General features: G+C 39.3%; 1 protein-coding gene across 12 annotated transcripts in view; it reads left to right on the forward strand.

The window, feature by feature from the left end:
* CACNB2 (calcium voltage-gated channel auxiliary subunit beta 2) overlaps positions 1-17762 on the forward strand; it is a 322507-nt gene that overhangs the window by 160286 nt on the left and 144459 nt on the right. Inside the window, exon 1 of one of the 12 annotated variants that reach the window (XM_045183743.2) lies at positions 4126-4417. The exons of the other annotated variants lie outside the window; for them this stretch is intronic. Within the exon in view, the coding sequence (XP_045039678.2) occupies positions 4367-4417 (51 nt within the window). The 5' untranslated portion in view covers positions 4126-4366. Of the gene's footprint in view, positions 1-4125; positions 4418-17762 lie in introns of those variants that run through there. 12 annotated transcript variants of the gene reach the window in all.

Genomic DNA, 17762 nt, shown 5'->3' on the forward strand with positions numbered 1-17762 from the left:
TAGCAGTTTGGGGGGCGAGTGGTGGGGCAGGAGAAGGGAATTGGAAACGAGCTAAGGCAAAATATTTGGGATGTGAAAGCCAGTAGGGACTGCAGAAACTCAGACCCTGCCGTCCGAAATCTGACGTCCAGGTGCTCCAGTGGTCTCTGAGGGCTCTTCCTATGAAGAACCAGAATAACCAGGCACTCGGCTGAGCTCCCAGGGGCTGCTTCTGAGATCCTCCAAATTCACAGTGGTCCCGTTCTCCTGTTCCCACTCCTCCTCCAGCCCCCTCTCCCACTTTCACATACCCTGAAGTAGAGCTGGACGTGATTTGAATTTCACATTGAGTCATCTTGGGTTATAGTTTAAAGTATTTCACATTGATAGCCTTGATATAAAAAGTGTTTCAAACTAAGCACGAGTGCCATATTGAGCTCCATAACTCTTCATGGGGGCGGCCCTCCTGAGCCAGGCTTGTAGGATGCAGAGCAGCGTCCCTGACTCTACCCGCCACATGCAAGTAAATCAGCCCCTCCCCACGTGGCAATCAAAATCTCTCTACACATTGCTAAATGCCCCCTGGGGACAAAATCACCCCCACTGGGAAGCCACCCAGTTACAGCATGGAAAACTAGTATTTCTTTGGCATCTCTGATGTGCCAGCTGTGCCCTAGATGCTTGATGTAATTCTGACAATGGTCCTTTGCAGTCTTAGCCCCATTTGTATAGATTAGGAACCTGAGGGATGGCAAGAATAAGTGTTGTTTTTGGTTCTTTATTGCCCAATATTCAACAATGAAAATGCACTCTAAACAGAGGAATGATCTAATACCTAGGAAAACCAGAAAAAATGTTATTTTTAATATATTTATTCTATAATACGGCTTTGCATATTGGGCACTCCCTAAGTTGTAAACACCTCACTTGGAAATTTGCAAAAAGTATAAGAAGCCTCCCCAAAATTACTATTGGATATTCACATACCCACCTAAATGAAGGTTGCCTTCCTTTTTCTGTTCCCTCAACACCGACCCGAAAGTGACCAAACTGTCTCAGAATTGTCATTTCTTCCAGTCTCTGGCATGACCAACTATATTGCACCTAAAATCCATAATTTCCTTTCTTACATGCACCTCATTTATTCCCTTTCCTGGTTTTTACGCTCAGTCGTTCATTTGTTACTGATGCCTGCACTTACCCCTTAACCCTTCTTCTGCGTCTTTTCTCTTCGTCTTCTGCCCGGGGACGTCAAGGAGAGATCCTCCATCTCATTTGAGAGCAAGAAAAGCCATGTAAAAGAACGGTATGCCTGTAACGAGGCAGAAACCCATGTAAAAGAACGGTACGCCTGTAACGAGGCAGTAATGCCGTTTAGCATTACAGTTTCCAGGAGCTTGGAAAGGCTTTCCAGTGCCCGTGTGCTCCCTTCGGAAGTTCCGTCCTCACGCTCTTCTTTAAGCCACTGGTGTTTCTTGCTTGACTGGAGTCAACATTAGTTGACATTTTTCCCATTGTGAATATATTTTAGTGGCATTATAAATTAATGCTGGCTACATTTGGAAAGCTACTAATGGTGTATATCATTCTCAGAAAAGGAACAGCTTCAGGTTGAAAACTGGTGTCCAAATATAATTTTTAAGGTAATTTCAGGACATTTTTCTCAAATAAATATAGAATGAATATGTGCTAGAGATTTTTTTCATTCATTGAGGAAACCAGCAAGATGCTAAAGCTGGTTTAAAAGATTGTGGGAGAGACATAAGTGTTTATAGTTATTTAATGAAAGGAAGAATACTGGGCTCTGCAGACCTGGTTAATGCTCATGGGGCATAAAACAATAATTTGGGGTGGGTTCTCTTGTATACAAGAGAGAAATCATTAGCATTTTTGCTAGACAAATCCATTTCTGATTCATCTTCCTTTATATCAGTTTTCTGTAAGTTAATAGTTATTTAAACAAAGGTTTCTAATTTCCTTAGAAATGGTTTCCTGTTAGATACTTAAGAAAACTTTTTCTGAAGTTGAAAAAGTAATATAAACCTATTGTAGAAAGTTCAAAAAATATGACATTTTTTTAAATGGAGAAAAGAAAACACCTTCAAACCACTACCCAGGTGCAACCACTATAAATAACATGCATATGTTTCCTTACAAGATTTTTGTAAATATTTTTTAACAGTGGAGTCTTTACTGTGAAGAAAATTGGCAGGCTACATCTTTTTCTTTTACTTCCTTCCATGTATGATACCTGTTTTGTTATACAATGAAAATGTCCCATAAACATTTTATGTCTCTATATAATGAGTAGGCATCTTTTACTTACTTTCATATATCATACCAATTTTGTTACACAGTGAAAGTGTCCCATAAACATTTTATTGTCTGTATAATGAACAGGCATTTTGTATCGTGATTCTTTTAACTATGTTCCCTAATTCTAAAGTTATTTCTTTATTAGGAATTTTTCAGGGTACAAAAAAATGAAGCATAGATAATATAATGATGGATGGTGTTGGTATGACCTAGTTTAAGAAATAAACTATCACTCATGTTCTTGCCCCCACCCCAGGAACCCTTCAAACGTACTCCTATCCAGGCGGAACCTCTCTCCTGCTTCTGGCACTCGTTTTCATATTTATCTTTGGACTTGTACCACCTACATAAAGCATAGAGTGTTTTTGCATGTTTTCGAACTTCATACAGATCGTGATCTAGGTTCTTCGGGTATTAGGTTCCGCAGCTCGTCTTTCTCATGACACCGTGTTGGTGCAGCTACACCCACATACATGGCACTTTCGCTGCTAAACAGTGTCTCAGACTTGGATCATCCATTTCCTGTTGCCAGGCCCTGCGGGTGTTTCCAACTTTCCCCTGTGGTCCCCAGTGTCACCAGGGCCATTCTGTATCTACCTCCCCTTGGGTACTCACGCGAGGGATTCTCTGCATCTGTCTCAAGGAACGTCTCTAATACTGTCTCTGCATCTGTCTCTGCATCTGGGAGGCCAATCGTAGGGCACTCACACATACGATTTCACACTTTTTGCTAAATCTCTAGCGTCTTCTTCCACCAGCAGTGCGTGAAAGTCTGGTCACTCTACACCGGGAGTCGGCAGACCTTTCTGTGAGGGACCAGATAAAAGATGCTTAAGCCTCGGTGAATGATGTGGTCCCTGTCACAACTATGCAACTCCGCTGTTGTCACAGAAAAGCAGCCCCAGGCTGTTCATAAGTGAATACTTATGACTAGTGAACGTTTGCTTAAGGACACTAAAATTTGAAATTCATGTGTCACAAAATGCAATTTTTCTGTTCATTTTTTTTAAACATTTAAAAATGTAAAATACGTCCTTAGCTTATAGGTTGCACCACAGACCCCTGGCTGGTTTGACCCTTGGGCCTTCCTTTGCCAGCCCCTGCTTGGCATCCTCACCAAGACCTGGTATTTTCAGGTATATGGATGTTTCCACTCTCCCGGGTGTGAAACAGTAAATTCTGATTTTAATTTGTATTTGTGATTAGTACTAAAGTCAAGCATTTTATCATGTTGATTGGACACTAAGATTTTCTCTTTGATGATTATTTGATTTATGTTTTTTCCTTATCCTTTTAGATTTATTTATTGACTTATAGGAGTTCTTTCTATTTCCGGCTAATAACCCTTTGTCATGTGCTTTGCAAGTGTTCTCAGAGTATCGTGGTTGTCATTTCATTTTCTAAAGATGTCTTCAGATGAAAAGGAGGCATTTTTCATTAAAATGAAGTTTATCCAGGTGATACTTATTTGTGTGAAAGAATGTACTTTTCCTACACATTGTGAAAGGTGACCACAAAGAAAGATAGCACTTTGTTGTATGCAAAAGAGGAAATATTTCTTCCGTGTGTGGGAGTAGAAGAATGCTCTCACTTTTATTCCAGACTCTTTCAGGCCAGTAGTTTCCCTGAACGCCAGCAGCTGGTCAGTGTGCAGCCTGCTGTCCTGTAGTGAAGAAAGTGTCGTTAGCACTGAGCTGGCCAGCGCTGCTCTGAGGCATGCATCTGATATTAATGAACTGTTACTCTGCTTGCACAAGTTTGCGGGCTTCTCTCTTCCAAGCCAGCTGATGTCCAAGTACAAAAAGCCCCTCCCCCTTGCATTTGTTCATTGACTCTGATGGGCTCCTCTGCTTGCCAGAGTGGTTCTGGAACTGAGAACGCTTGTAATCTAAAGAACATTAGGAAGTCACACTAGCTCAGACTGCACATCCCCAGCCAGCAAGGAAAAGGAAAGCAGTTGATATGCAGGTCAGCAAAGCAAGACTTGACTGCCTTGAGCTTTTTCACTGAGTTCTTGCTCCTGTGAAGGCTGTTCCTCTGGAGAGCGGAGCCCACTTGGAGCTGGGCTGGCATGCCTGACAGACGCCTCCTGTCTCCTCAGACTCAGTGCATTGTTCCTGGGGTAAGCGCACGGGCAGGGAGGCAGGCCACGTGCACCGTGGTTTAGAGAAAACAGTGATGTACTGGACTGTTAATGAACTCCAGCTAAAATCACGTTAGTTGCTTCACTTTTTGTAGAGTTGTCATTATCTTGCCAGAAATGTTACCATTCACAGTGTTATAATATAAATGTTCAGGTGATTTAAGCAAGTGAAATGTAACTCTGGTTTTAAACTGTATCATACTGAGATCGTTTAACAGCTGGGGAGAGAAAGGGACAGACAGTAAAGAAAGAGTGGAAAATAAAAATGCTTTTTCAACTCTAGGCAATCCCTTGTTGCAGTGTGGGTCAGTCGGGCAGCCTAGCCCCTGAGCTTTTTCATTTCTGAGGCCTTTCTATGTAATATAGGGCGATTTGACTTCTTGTGTTGCTGCGAATTAAGATTTGATTGTTGTCTATCATGTTAAAAATTTTTAATTAAAAAAATAGAGAAATGAGAGTCTAATGTTTTAAATACTTAAGTACAGAGCTTTCCCACACAATAATTAGATGTTTGGGTGTCTGGATTTGGTTTGGAACTTTTAAAGAAAAGATCATATCATTATTGATGCCTTTCTTTGGAAGGAAGGCTTTGGGGAAAAAAAATAGTTCTAGAACCCAAAAGTAAATGGTAGCCTCTAAAAATCATAAGGTTAGAAATAGCTGTGCTAATAGGATGCAAAAATATTTTTAAATCAATAAAGCACAACTTGTTTAAAAATTCTCCCCAGGTCACCTCTTTTGTTTCCAGTTATTCTAACCTACACTAAACTTAGTTTAACAGAGAAAAATGTCTGCTAAGAAATATCGGTGTGGTAATTGTTTGTTCTGCATTGTATCATACAGCACAATCAGCAAACTGGGAGAAGCCTTCCTCAATCTGTATGATTTCAATCCTTTTATGACATTTCACTTTAAATTTTCTGCAAATAGACTTCCCATGCTTGTGTTATCCCCATTACATTTTGTATACCACAGTTTTATATTTCTTGAGGCTCTGACCAGGCTGGCAATGTATGCACTAATTATAAGGGATCTCTGGGTATTTAAATGCTTCACACAAATTTCTGTGCTTTTCAAATGTCACTCATTTAATTTAGAAATTGGCCGATACTCGTTTATTTTGAAAGACATCTGGAATTATCATTTCCTATAAATTTGCCTCCTTTCTGAGAACATTAACAGACATGAATAGTTGCAGTAGTTGTTCCGTCAGAGGAATTTCATTATGAATTAGGAAAATGTATAATCCGAAACCTAAATTACCAAGGATACAAGTTACCAAGGACATTCCACCCATCATTCTGAGTGTTTTCAGTGGTGAAACTGTGCTTCCCGATGTTACCATTATTTAAGTGGAATGTCAGTCTGCGTGATTCCAAAACAGTTACTTGAATAATTTATTCTACAGTTACTTTCAGTTCTGTCTTGAAGTATGATGGAGAATCTGACAGGGATGTTTATTTTTTTAAGCCACCTCTTCTTTACCAAGCCTAGATTTTTATTTCTTATGACCTCATCTTAACTAGTACCTGTGTTTGATTAGGGCTGATAAGTACATGGGTTTCTGTTTTAGGTTAAGGTTTAAGATAAGTCTTTATAAAGCCTTCTTTTTTATTCCCACTTAAAACTTTCATGTAGCCATTCTCAAAGTTCCCAGAAACTTTTCTTTCAATCTGGGCAATACCGTAAATGGAGAGAATTTTTAAAACTATGAATGTGATTCTGTGTTTGTATCTATGTATACGTATCATAGAGTAACTTTTTAGAATGCTGAGTAAACGATATGGTTTTTATTTTGTCTCATTAAGTACAATGTCAGTGTTCACATCAGTTATATTTTTTAAAGTTACTACAAACCCCAAATGTGTGAAAGCACATTTGTAAATTATTCTCATTCTTGCATTAAAATGAAATTAATAAGCCAATGCAATTTGTTATAGATACCTTTTCACAGCCAAAGGAAGAAAAAATGACTCTGACTAGTTAAGTACGCTTTTTACCACTTGGTGGGTTCTGGGGTGTCTGCCTTGTATGGCTGCAGTTGTGTGCCACTGTTCCTAGACCGAGATGGTCACTTCCTCTATGCCCTTTCCTCCGTCCCACCAAGTAAAAGTAACCTTTTTGACTCATGCACGTTTTCCCCTTTATTTAATATTTTTATCTATAATTTCAGTTTTTTCCGACTGTGGTTAGAAGCAAATGTTTGGAGTCAGTTACTTGACTCTGAATACTGCACCATTCCCTTAATAACTGTGTGATTTGGCAAGTCTTATCTTCGCTGAGCCTCAGTTTCATCGTCTGTAAAGTTAGGAATAACAATAATATCTGTGTCGAGGTAACATTTCCCACAGCCATACAGCCTGCTGCGCGTACAGCCTACAGTTGAATCAGTTGCAGACAGTGACTAATGATGAAAAACTTAGCTCTGAGATCCCAAACGATGATATCTGGGAGAGGCAGCAGGGAAAGCTCTGAGTGTTTTTTTATTTGCATAGTGGAAGGAACATGGAAAGACTGAAGTAATTAATCTTTCACAGTAAAGCCCCGTGAAGTGGGACTCCTAATTGAGTATCTGTGAATGCTGTATCAGAGGACTGGAGGGGAGAGCAAGTGTAAACCCTCTGAAACGATATGCACATAGGCACCTATGTACATGTAAATGCCTCTCCTCTAGCTTCGGCAGGTGCTCGAAGTGGCCCTCAACCTCCAAATGACAAAGAAGCAGAGCTCCTAGTGGAAATAAGCCTGAGAAAACAAAAAAGGTCATGTGGATTAAATGCTCTAAGAAATCTAGCCATTTTTGAATTATTATTTTTCCTTTCTCTTCACCTTTATATTGCCAAATCAGTTTAGAAAGCAGAGGAAGTTAACATGGTCCTGTGTATTCCCATGTGTTATAAACAAATCATGGCCTAAGAGTGCCGGGCCCTGCATCATTTTTCAGGTGTGACTTGTATGAAATGGAAGTATAATGTTGGAAAGGCCTGGGTGCTTGAACAGAGGATCACAGAGATGCTGGCTTTACCAATTGGAGAGGCCAGAAGGTCTAATGGCCCCTTAAAACAATCAGTTCACAGTAATAAATATTTGTGCAATCCAAGCAGAGACTTGCAAAGTAATTTTCATTGTTAAAATTGAAAAAACTTGAAAGAGAGCTTTACAAGTTGAAGTCATTAATAACAAGTTATTAGTATTAAAAGGGGAAGAAACATTAAAGGAAATGTGTGTGGGAATGCCCCACAGTCTCACTGCTTTTGGTCAAATATTTTTATTCTGGAAAATTGTATCATACTCCTTTCCAAAAGCATACGTATTTGTGTAATTGTAACTATAGTGTACAGAATATTCTGCATTCTGCCTTTTTTCTTCAACTATATTTTGAAATCACTTTTTAATCACAGAATGATATAGCATTGTACAGATTTACTGTAATTTCTCCAAATAAAATGGTCATTTATTGTTGGACCTTTAGTTAATTCTATAATTTTGTTATAATAGATAAATAAATCTAGCATAAAAATTTGAGCATATGGTTTTTTGGCTCTGTTAAATAACTCCTCTGTGATAAATTCTCAGATGTGGAATTATATGCACATTGAGTGGGTTGGAATGTTCTTATCTCTCTGGCTATGGCTTTCCATATCTCTTTTTAAAATAATTATACCAATTGAAAATGCCAACATAATATTACCGATATGCTAATTTCATCTCAATAAACCCCACATTATGCATTAATAATTGTTTTAAAATATAAATAACTACACAACAATGCTTTATTTTCTGTTCACATTACTAGCAAAGGCAAATATTTATCTAAACATTTATATATTCTCTGTATCTCTGTGTATACTATTTTATTAAGTCCTGGGTTTAGATTCCAACATTACTTTTATTTGTTAGACACTGGGTAGCTCTTTGAAGACTCACCTATTAGACAATTTTCCCCTATCCAGTTCCAACTGTCAAAATACTTCCTTACATCAAGACGGATCGTGCATTATCCTGCAGCCCCCTGCTGACATCACGACAGGGGGCTTTAGTGCGAGGCAATAGACATCAGTTTGATTACAATTCTACACTAGGCCAGTGAGAAGGTTAAGCCTTACTTTTGGAAAGTGGAAGAAAAAGTTTTCAACTTTATTCCGGTACCTAACTTACCTTCTGCAGGTAATAACTCTTACACAGTGACCGCACCTCACTCAGCAGTAGTTACCATGAGAAGCGTATTCTGCGTCGACTTCAGGTGCACAGATTTTGCATGTCAAGGGCAGCGTGCGCCTATAGATCAGCAGGTGCTCGTTGATTCAGGGCTGTCAGAGCCCAGAAGGGATCCTGCACCCTCTTAGCATCCCCTGGGACTCCCCCTTCAAGTGGGCACCCAGGGGGCCCATCTCCCTCACTCTTCATGTAGGTATGGAGAACTAGAATTTTCTACATGCTTTCTTGGCAGGGCACCTGCTGTCATTTAACCTTAATGTAACATTGTATCATTTATTAGCCTTACAAACAGTGCTTACCTGCCTTTAAACATTGGTTTAATTATATATTTTTGTCACCTGTTAATGGCATCTTAGGCATCAGAGAAGGGGAAAATGTGACTACTTAATTCATAGCTACAACCCTTATTTCTACTACCAACACAAAATAGATTTGTCACAGTTCAGAAGGTTGCACACCTCTGATACAGGTGCCTCCTTCACAAAGTGTATTTTGTGAAGGAGGGTTCCTCCTGGGTTCCTAATCTTAGTTACTCACGGGCAGAAAATGGCTTTGCTTTAAGGACACGATAACATGGACAGAGCTCACTACACTGAAAGAAAAGGACGATTTTCTTTGGGAACAATTGATTAACATCTCTAGTCTTGTTTATCACCTATAAAATTAAAGTACTGATTCTTATCTCTTGGTTGCTCTCTAGGGAGGTTGTAAAGGCCCATAGGGGATGATGAAAAACACTGAAAGCATCTCAGAGTAGCCATTTTAGTTTGTCTTTTTTTTTTTTTTTAAGCCCTGGCAATTGCTTAAAGAATGTACCTTCAGTGTTAATATGTATTGGATCAAGTTCTTAAAGCTCATATTTTATGCTTGGTTTTTCTTTTTCATTGGGTTTTTTTTCCATTTGGGCCTCTCTGATCTTGGCACCAACACAGGTATTTTTACAGCACGAAACCTGATAAGCTTGAGATCCTTCCTGTTGAGTCCAAGTTTATGACCATCTTTGTGACTTAGTTTAATAAGTTTGAATGTTTAATAAAAACATATGCTTGGAAGTTTTCAAGGCTAAGTTCCACATCAGCAGGTTTTGCGCATCACACACAGCTCGGCTTCCAAGGCTTTTACAGTGCAAACAGGACATTTCTGCCGTCTTTTATGCTCACCTACGTAGTCACCTTGACAGTGTCCTTCATTTCTAAATGTGAATTGAAATTTCGGTCTAGTGTCCTTTCATTTCAATCTGCAGGCCTCCTTCCTTTCGGTGTTTAGTGACAAATTTCCTTAGTTTTTGTTTATTTGGGAGTATCTTAGTTTGCTTCATATTTGAAGGATAGCTTTGTTGGATATAGAAAGTAGGTTGATGGTCTTTAATGAGAAATGAGCTATCATTTTATTCAGGGTCATTTGTATGTGATGGGTTGTTTCTCTTTATTCATGCAAGATCCTATGTGTTGCTTTTCAACAGGTTGACTTTGATGCTTCTGGGTGTGGATATTTTTCAATTTCTCCTACTTAGATTTAACTGAATTTCTTTGATGTGTAGATGAATATTTTTTACAAATTTGGGAAGTTTTCTGCTATTATTTCTTCAAATATTCTTTTTCCCCTCTTTCTTTTCTCCCTTTCCAAGACATGCATTGTGTTTGTGTAGGTATGTTTGATGGTATCCCACAGGTCTCAAGGTTCTTTTTACTTTGTTAGTGGGTGTTCACAGCAAAGTTTGAATAATTAAAGCTAATTTAATGTTTGGTTATTTTTAAAGAAGCTTGTATATATGCCCAAAATATAACAGTGTGAAAAAAAGCAACCTCATGATATTGCCAAAATTATTAATCACCTAGACATGATATTTTTGAGTACTACCCACATGAAGTTAAATGTAATCTCTGCTTTGGAAGAAATCACCATTTATTCAGATAACATAACAAGATAAAAAATACATGTGTAACTATGTTTTTCACTGTAACTAGAGTGTGGAGGTCTAGGATGATTTTGTGGCTGAATTGGAGCTCAGTGAAAGTTTATATTTTAAAGAGATCTCCAACCTGTCCCCTCCTCTACAGAGAAGGGAAATATGAAAGGATTCCTACCCTTCATGTGAAAAATATGAATCCCTTCATATGAAGAGTAGGAATCCCTTTATATTTCCCTTCATATGAAGGGTAGGAATCCACAGGCCATTGGAGGAGTCTGATAGGATTCAGTTCCCATGAGAACCATCACTTGACCACTTCAGTATAACTTTTGAGAGATGTGATTGATGGAGGTGTTGAAAGTTGTTTGTTTAAAGAGACCCCCAAAACCCAGTTGTCACTAATATCAAGTTAGTAAAGCTACCGAGGCTAGTAAGAAATCATTCGTGGGAATAATAAAGGGTCTCTAGTGCTGGAATATCTGTTTTGGGGTTGAGGAAATGCATATTTGTTTAATTCTTACAGGTAAGTGAGAGTGCTTGTCTTCTCTGAGACTTTTTTATTCCGTCACCATAAATGTAGCATTCAGAATGTTATTGAAATCAAAGGCATTATGCCTTTGTGAAATCAATCAGTCACAAAAGTCCAAATACTTAGGGCAAATTCATAGAGACAGAAAGGAAAATGGTGGTCCCCAGGAGCTGGGAAAGGAGGGAGAAATGGGGCGTTGGCGTTTCATAGGCACAGAATTCCAGTTTCGGATAACGGAAAAGTTCTAGAGACAGGTGGTAGTGATGGCTGCGCAGCACCATAAATATACTTAATGCCACTGACCTGTAACTCAAAATGGCTAAAATGGCACACTACATGCTATCTGTATTTTACCACAAGTTGAAAAATACCGTTTAAACACATTCAGTGAGGATGTACGTTGCATGAGGCCAACTGTTCTATATGATTTATCTGATTTAATTCTCACAGCAACCCAGTGAATAGACACTTTATTACCTCAATTTTACAGATGAAGAATCTGAGCAGAGCCAGGGGTGTCACTAGTCTAGGGCCACACGGGTGTCCACAGCATAGGCAGGGATACAGGCCATTGAGCAGCCTCTGGTGCACACACATCAGCCTGTGCATAGCATCCTTCCATTTCCCTCTGATAATTATGCTCTTACTGACATTGCAGCCTTCCCTTAGGAATAGAGCCTTGGGTTCCTGGGGCTTCTCCTTGATCTTTGAGCCCCAAATGTCCTCCAGCAGAAGGTGAAGCCATCTGTCAAGCTCCCATCAGGCAAAAGGCTTTGCCAGCCTTTCCAGAGGCAAAACCAATGACCATCTGCATACCAGGATCATCTCAAATTAAACTGTGGTTCAAAAATAATCTTATCTCTCTGTAGAAAAGCCACTTTTATTACAATGTTTTTTCATCTTCTAGAATGATTCATTAGAAAGAAAAAAATGAGCTTTTTTTCCTATTATTATGTTCCAGCTACTTTTCAGAAAGACAAGACTCCAAATTCATTACCACCAGGGAATGTATGTAAAAACCAAGTAAAGATATTTTCTTTTTCTAAATTTATTTTTTAATTATATTTTATTGGTTACACTATTACAGTCATCCCAATTTTCCTCCTTATGCCCCCCTCCACCCAGTGCCCTGCACTCTCTCAGGCAATCCCCACACCATTGTTCATGTCCATGGGTCATACATATAAGTTCTTTAGCAACTCCATTTCCTATACTGTACTTTACATCTCCATGGCTATTCTGTAACTACCTCTTTGTGCTTCTTAATCCCCTCACCTCTTCACCCATTCCCTCACACTCCCCTCCCATCTGGCAACCATCAAAATGATCTCCATGTCCATGATTCTGTCTCTGTTCTTTTTGTTTGCTTAGTTTGTTCTTTAGATTCAAATTTTCATAGTTATGTATTTATTGCCATTTTATTGTTCATAGTTTTTATCTTCTTTTTGTTAAATAAGTGCCTTTAATATTTATTTAATAATGGTTTGGTGATGATGAACTCCTTCAGTTTTCTCTTGTCTGGGAATCTTTTTATCTGCCCTTCAATTCTAAATGATAGCTCTGCTGGGTAGAGCAATCTTAGCTGTAGGTTCCTGCTTTTCATGACTTTGAATATTTCTTGCCAAGCCCATCTAGCCCACAAAGTTTCTTTTGAGAAATCAGCTGACAGTCTTATAGGAACTCCCCTGTAGGTAACTAACTGCTTTTCTCTTGCTGCTTTTAAGATTCTCTCTTATCTTTAACCTTTGGCATTTAAATTATGATGTGTCTTAGGGTGGGCCTCTTTGCATCCATCTTGTTTGGGACTCTCTGTGCTTCCTGGACTATTTCCTTCACCAAATTAGGGAAGTTTTCTTTCATTAGTTTTTCAAATAGATTTCCAATTTCTTGCTCTTTCTCTTCTCCTTCTGGCACCCCTCTGATGCAAATGTTGGAATGCGTGAAGTTGTCCCACAGGCTGTTTGCACTATCCTCATTTTTTTTTTTCTGTTTTGTTTTGTTTTATTTTATTCTTTTTTCTTCTGGTTCTGATTGGTTGTTACTTGCTTCCTTATGTTCCAGATCATTGATTTGATTGTCGGCTTCATCCAGTCTACTGTTGTTTCCCTATAAATTTTTCTTTATTTCAATTAGTGTATCCTTCATTTCTGACTGGATCTTTTTTATGCTGTTGAGGTCCTCACTAAGTTCCTTGAATGTCCTTATAACCAGTGTTTTAAACTCTGCATCTGACAGATTGCTTATTTCCTTTTTGTTTAGTTCTTTTCTGGAGAGTTGATCTGTTCTTTCATTTGGGACATGTTTCTTTGTCTTCTCATTTTAGCAGCCTCTCTGTGTTTGTTTCTATGTGTTAGGTAGAGCTGCTTTGACTCCCTGTCTTGGTAGTGTGGTCTAATGTAGTAGGTGTCCTATAGGGTTGATTGACACAGCCTCTCCTATCACCCAAGCTGGTTAAGTGCAGAGCATCCTTCGTGTGGGCTAAGTACATTCTCCTCTTGTAGTTGAGCCCTGATTGCTGTTGGCAGGTGAATGGGAGGGATTTACCCAGACAAGTCAGCTGCAAGGACTGGCTGTGACCACTCACCACCATCTTCCACCCTCTGTGGAGGATCAGCTGTGCAGGGACAGGGTCATGCTACTCTGTAGCTGCCCGCTGGGTATGCAGGCTCTGGGGTTTTCTGGGTGGAGCAGACTAAAGTCAGCCCCCAGCTGTGTTCTGCCCAAGGCCACCCTGCCTGGGCTATAGAGCAATCTGCAGATGGCTGCTACCGGTGCTGGACTTGGAGGTTCCCAGGCAAAGCCAACCTGTGAACCTAGGCTGGCTGCTGCTAGTGCCAGGCCACTTAACAAGAGGTACAGGGGTGGGACTCACTGAGGCTGAGAGTTGCTTGTTTGAAATAATTTAGGAAGTTGTGAAGCACAAGCCAAGACCAGCCATTCATATGGAAAAGCCACTGTTATTAGCTTAGGTGGGCCCGTAAGTTGGTGTGACAAAACCTAAGGGGACTTCTAGGGCAGGGCAAACAGTTTTAGCCAGGTTCATTGAGGCTCAGATAGGGCACCCACCTGCTGGATCTGTAGTTCTGTTGGGGGGAGGGTTCAGAAAAGGGTGAGTGACCTCTGCCCACCTTTCTGTGTTAGAGAAAGCTGTCCCCTAGCTCTTGCCTTGATACCAGACATTTCAGTTTCTCCCTGTATGCCACTGGTGCTGGAGCTCAGAAGGAGTGAATCTGAGTAAGTCCATAGGTGGGTTCTTTAAGAGGAACTGCTTGGGACTCCAGAAGTTTCTTCCATTGACTCAATCGCTGCTGGTTTTTGCAGCCAGAAGGTATGGGATCTTATCTTCCTGGCACTGGAACCCTGGACTGGGGGCCTGGTGTGGGGCTGGGACTCCTCATTCCCAAGGCATCCCTCCTGAATTTTTATCCACCATACATGGGTTTGTGACCAGTCCATTTGCATCTCCACCCCTCCTACCAGTCTGGATGGATGTGGTTTCTTTAATTCCATAGTTGTCGGACTTCCATTCAATTTGATTGGTGGTTCTGAGGGATGGTTCTGAGTGATGGTTGTTCTGTAGTTTACATGTAATTTTGATGTGGTTGTACAAGGAGGCAATCCATGTTTACCTACACCTCCATGTTGACCAGAAGTCTCCCTAAAGATATTTAAATAAAGACTGCATGTATATCATTTTTTTTTCATGCTGTATCCTGTTTATAGCCAGATTTCACATAAGGTTTTTTTCTTTTGTTTATTTGGGTTTGGTCTGTTTTGATATGTTTGTTTTGCGATTACAGGCTTTGGATCAAGTATAAACTGTCTTCCACCATCCTGTTGGTTTTCAGATTACAAGACTATTATTTCAGTGATAAAATAACTTTCATAAAACAAGATAGAAGGTGCTTGGGGGAATGGGACAGGGTCAGAGATCTTTTCCTGACTCTGTTACCTAGAGATTGTGGCCTCTTTGCAGTCCTGCGTAGTTTTTAATTGGGTGAAATAATGAATTTTAAGACTACTTGCTACATCCAAAACCTTTGGTGACTTTCAAAATTTAGTTGGGCTCACATGCTGGTCCATCGATCCTATTTTCTACCTTTTCATTCTACCACAGAAAAGCAGATGGTCCATACCAGCTGAGAGAAACCATATCCAACCCAGCACATTCACATAATTTTCTCTCTGCCCTTAATCTGGAACAAAGCTCACAAAATAATAGGCCAACAGAATAAATTAAATCTAGTTCTTAATTTTGTAATTAGGATACTTTTGGACATAAGGTCCACATTCTCATTTTTCTCAAGGTTGTAGAATCCATTGTAAAATGTGGTTTCTATTCAAAGCTTTTCCTGATTAGTTCTTCAGTTCAACAAGTCAACATGCTGACAATTTTCACAAACCTGAGGAAAATAATTCTGGCGTTTAAAATACAAATATAGGCGTGCCGAATTGCAAATCCCCTACTCTCCTGTTGCTCTGTTAAGGCCAGCGCAGCTTCTCCTAATAAGGACGTTTGACCTGCTTGCACGGCTCTGACAGATGACATTTTTATAGGTCTGTTCCTGCTGTGTATTCACAGCAGTGCCTGCGCTGTGCAGGCTGGACTAGCTTTATTCAGCTAAGGCACATTTCAGCACCTCAGTCAGTCTCACTATTCTTCATTCTTACCCTTGGGAAAGGTACTGCCGCTTAGTTTGGTATTCGTGTTTTCTTTCAGATTGCATGAGTTGTGGCGACTTTTACACATCCTGTCCCATTACAGGACTCCTCTGTGAAGCAGGGAAAACATGGCATCTGGTCCTGTTAATTCTTACGACACCGGGACACATAATTGCTTTATCGCAAGGGGCTGTGTCACTTGCACAAGATAGCGCATGTCACCACTGTGTGAAGGCTGTTAGGTCCTGGAATGTGGTCAGTGACTAATGTTATCGTGGCAGTGTACTGAAAGAGAGAACAGTAGGGCTGATAAATTGGGAGAGGGAAGAATAGCCAGTGATAATCAGGGAAGGATAAGCAAGTACATGGCTTAAAAGCATTCCAGGAGTGCTGTTTACAAGAACTCTCGTTTACTTGGTTTTGCTCCCTATTCATTGCTTTGGGAGAGCTTCTCTTAATCAGATTTGATGTTTTCAAAAGTTTATATGTCATTTTTGTATGAATGACAGTGTGATGCATGCATTTAGTTGCAGAACTATGTTTTAAGTAACACTGAAAGGAACCATTTCTTTGTAGCATTTCATTGTTCTTGAGGAAGAACATGTTACACATATAGCATAATTTTAAAATATTTGCTATCCTATTCAATTTATTCATCTTCTGAGCAAATGAAGGAATATATACATTTATGTCAATAAAATCTGTATACTGAATATGGGGGCATATTTGGAATCTATCAAGCATGCTACATCATCTTTAGTGAAGTGGTAAATTATAGCAATATTTTAATAAGGTTTTCTTATTATTTTTTGTTTTTATTCATGAAATGTTATGTTTGATAGCTGCAAAATATCATCTGTTCAGTAAAAAGATAATGAAAGATAAAACTCTTCTTATAATCTTTTTTAAGAGAAATAAGATTCTTAAACAATAATGAGGCTTAAAATTTAACTCTAAATGATCTTACACATATCTTAAAAAGAGAATTGGACTTCATAATTTTATGATTCTACATGAAATCTATATTTTTACTTACATCACAAATGTTTTTCGCTCAGTAACTTTATGATATAAACTCATTGTGTAAGCATTTTTTTTTATGGGTTGATGATCTATGTTGATTCAGTGTGAAGCATACATCAAGGTAAAAGGAACCACACAGACATCTACAACGAATTAAAGAGAAACAAAGAAAGCAACTGCTTGCTAAGAGACACTGGAATGTTCCAGGGATGGTGAACTACTGACATTTCTTATTCATTGGAATCTAGATTGAGTCTATGAATTTAGATTTCCAGCTTAGGTCTCAAAAATGTCCCTTACACTGCTCTGTGACAGTTAAAGACTTTTCACTAATCATATTTATCCTAGAATATCTGTTTAGTCTATTAAGTCTGACAACAGCTATTATCTATTTCTTTGTCCCAAGGCATTATCATGAAGTAACATAAGCCAAGTTTTATTTCTAGGATAAACAATAAATCTCTCTAGGCATTGATCAAACTCTAAGTATTCCAGTTAATATTTTGAAACCCTTGATATTTATCAATTCCAGCAAGTGGATGGTAGCTTCATAAGTACTTGCTTACTATTAAAATAAAACTTAATGTTTCTTAAAAAAAAAAAAACCCTGAAATAGGCTTTAACTAGATGACATTAAACACATCACTCAGTATCAATGAGAGAGTATTTCTTTACAATGGAAGTAATAATAATGTGAGCCCTATCAAATATAACAGACATGAAAATCTTGAAAATAGGAGAGCACTGTGTGATAATAAGGGATTAATAATTTGACAGGCATTATTTAGCACTGGCACATGTTCTTCCTCCTAACTGGGCCCTTAAACTGCTTGCCTGGAGATCCAGCCTCTCTCGGGAACAGTCTCCTTGGTAAGGAGCCAGGAGAACTTCCATTATGCCTGGTCCCAAGCCCCAATCCCCCCTCCACCCCTTCTGCCTCATCCAGCACCGCGCTCGGCCCTTGGAAAGGCCGGCAGGCT

Source organism: Desmodus rotundus, chromosome 4 (genome assembly GCF_022682495.2).
Source record: "Desmodus rotundus isolate HL8 chromosome 4, HLdesRot8A.1, whole genome shotgun sequence".
In the NCBI taxonomy this organism is placed as follows: Eukaryota; Metazoa; Chordata; class Mammalia; order Chiroptera; family Phyllostomidae; genus Desmodus; species Desmodus rotundus.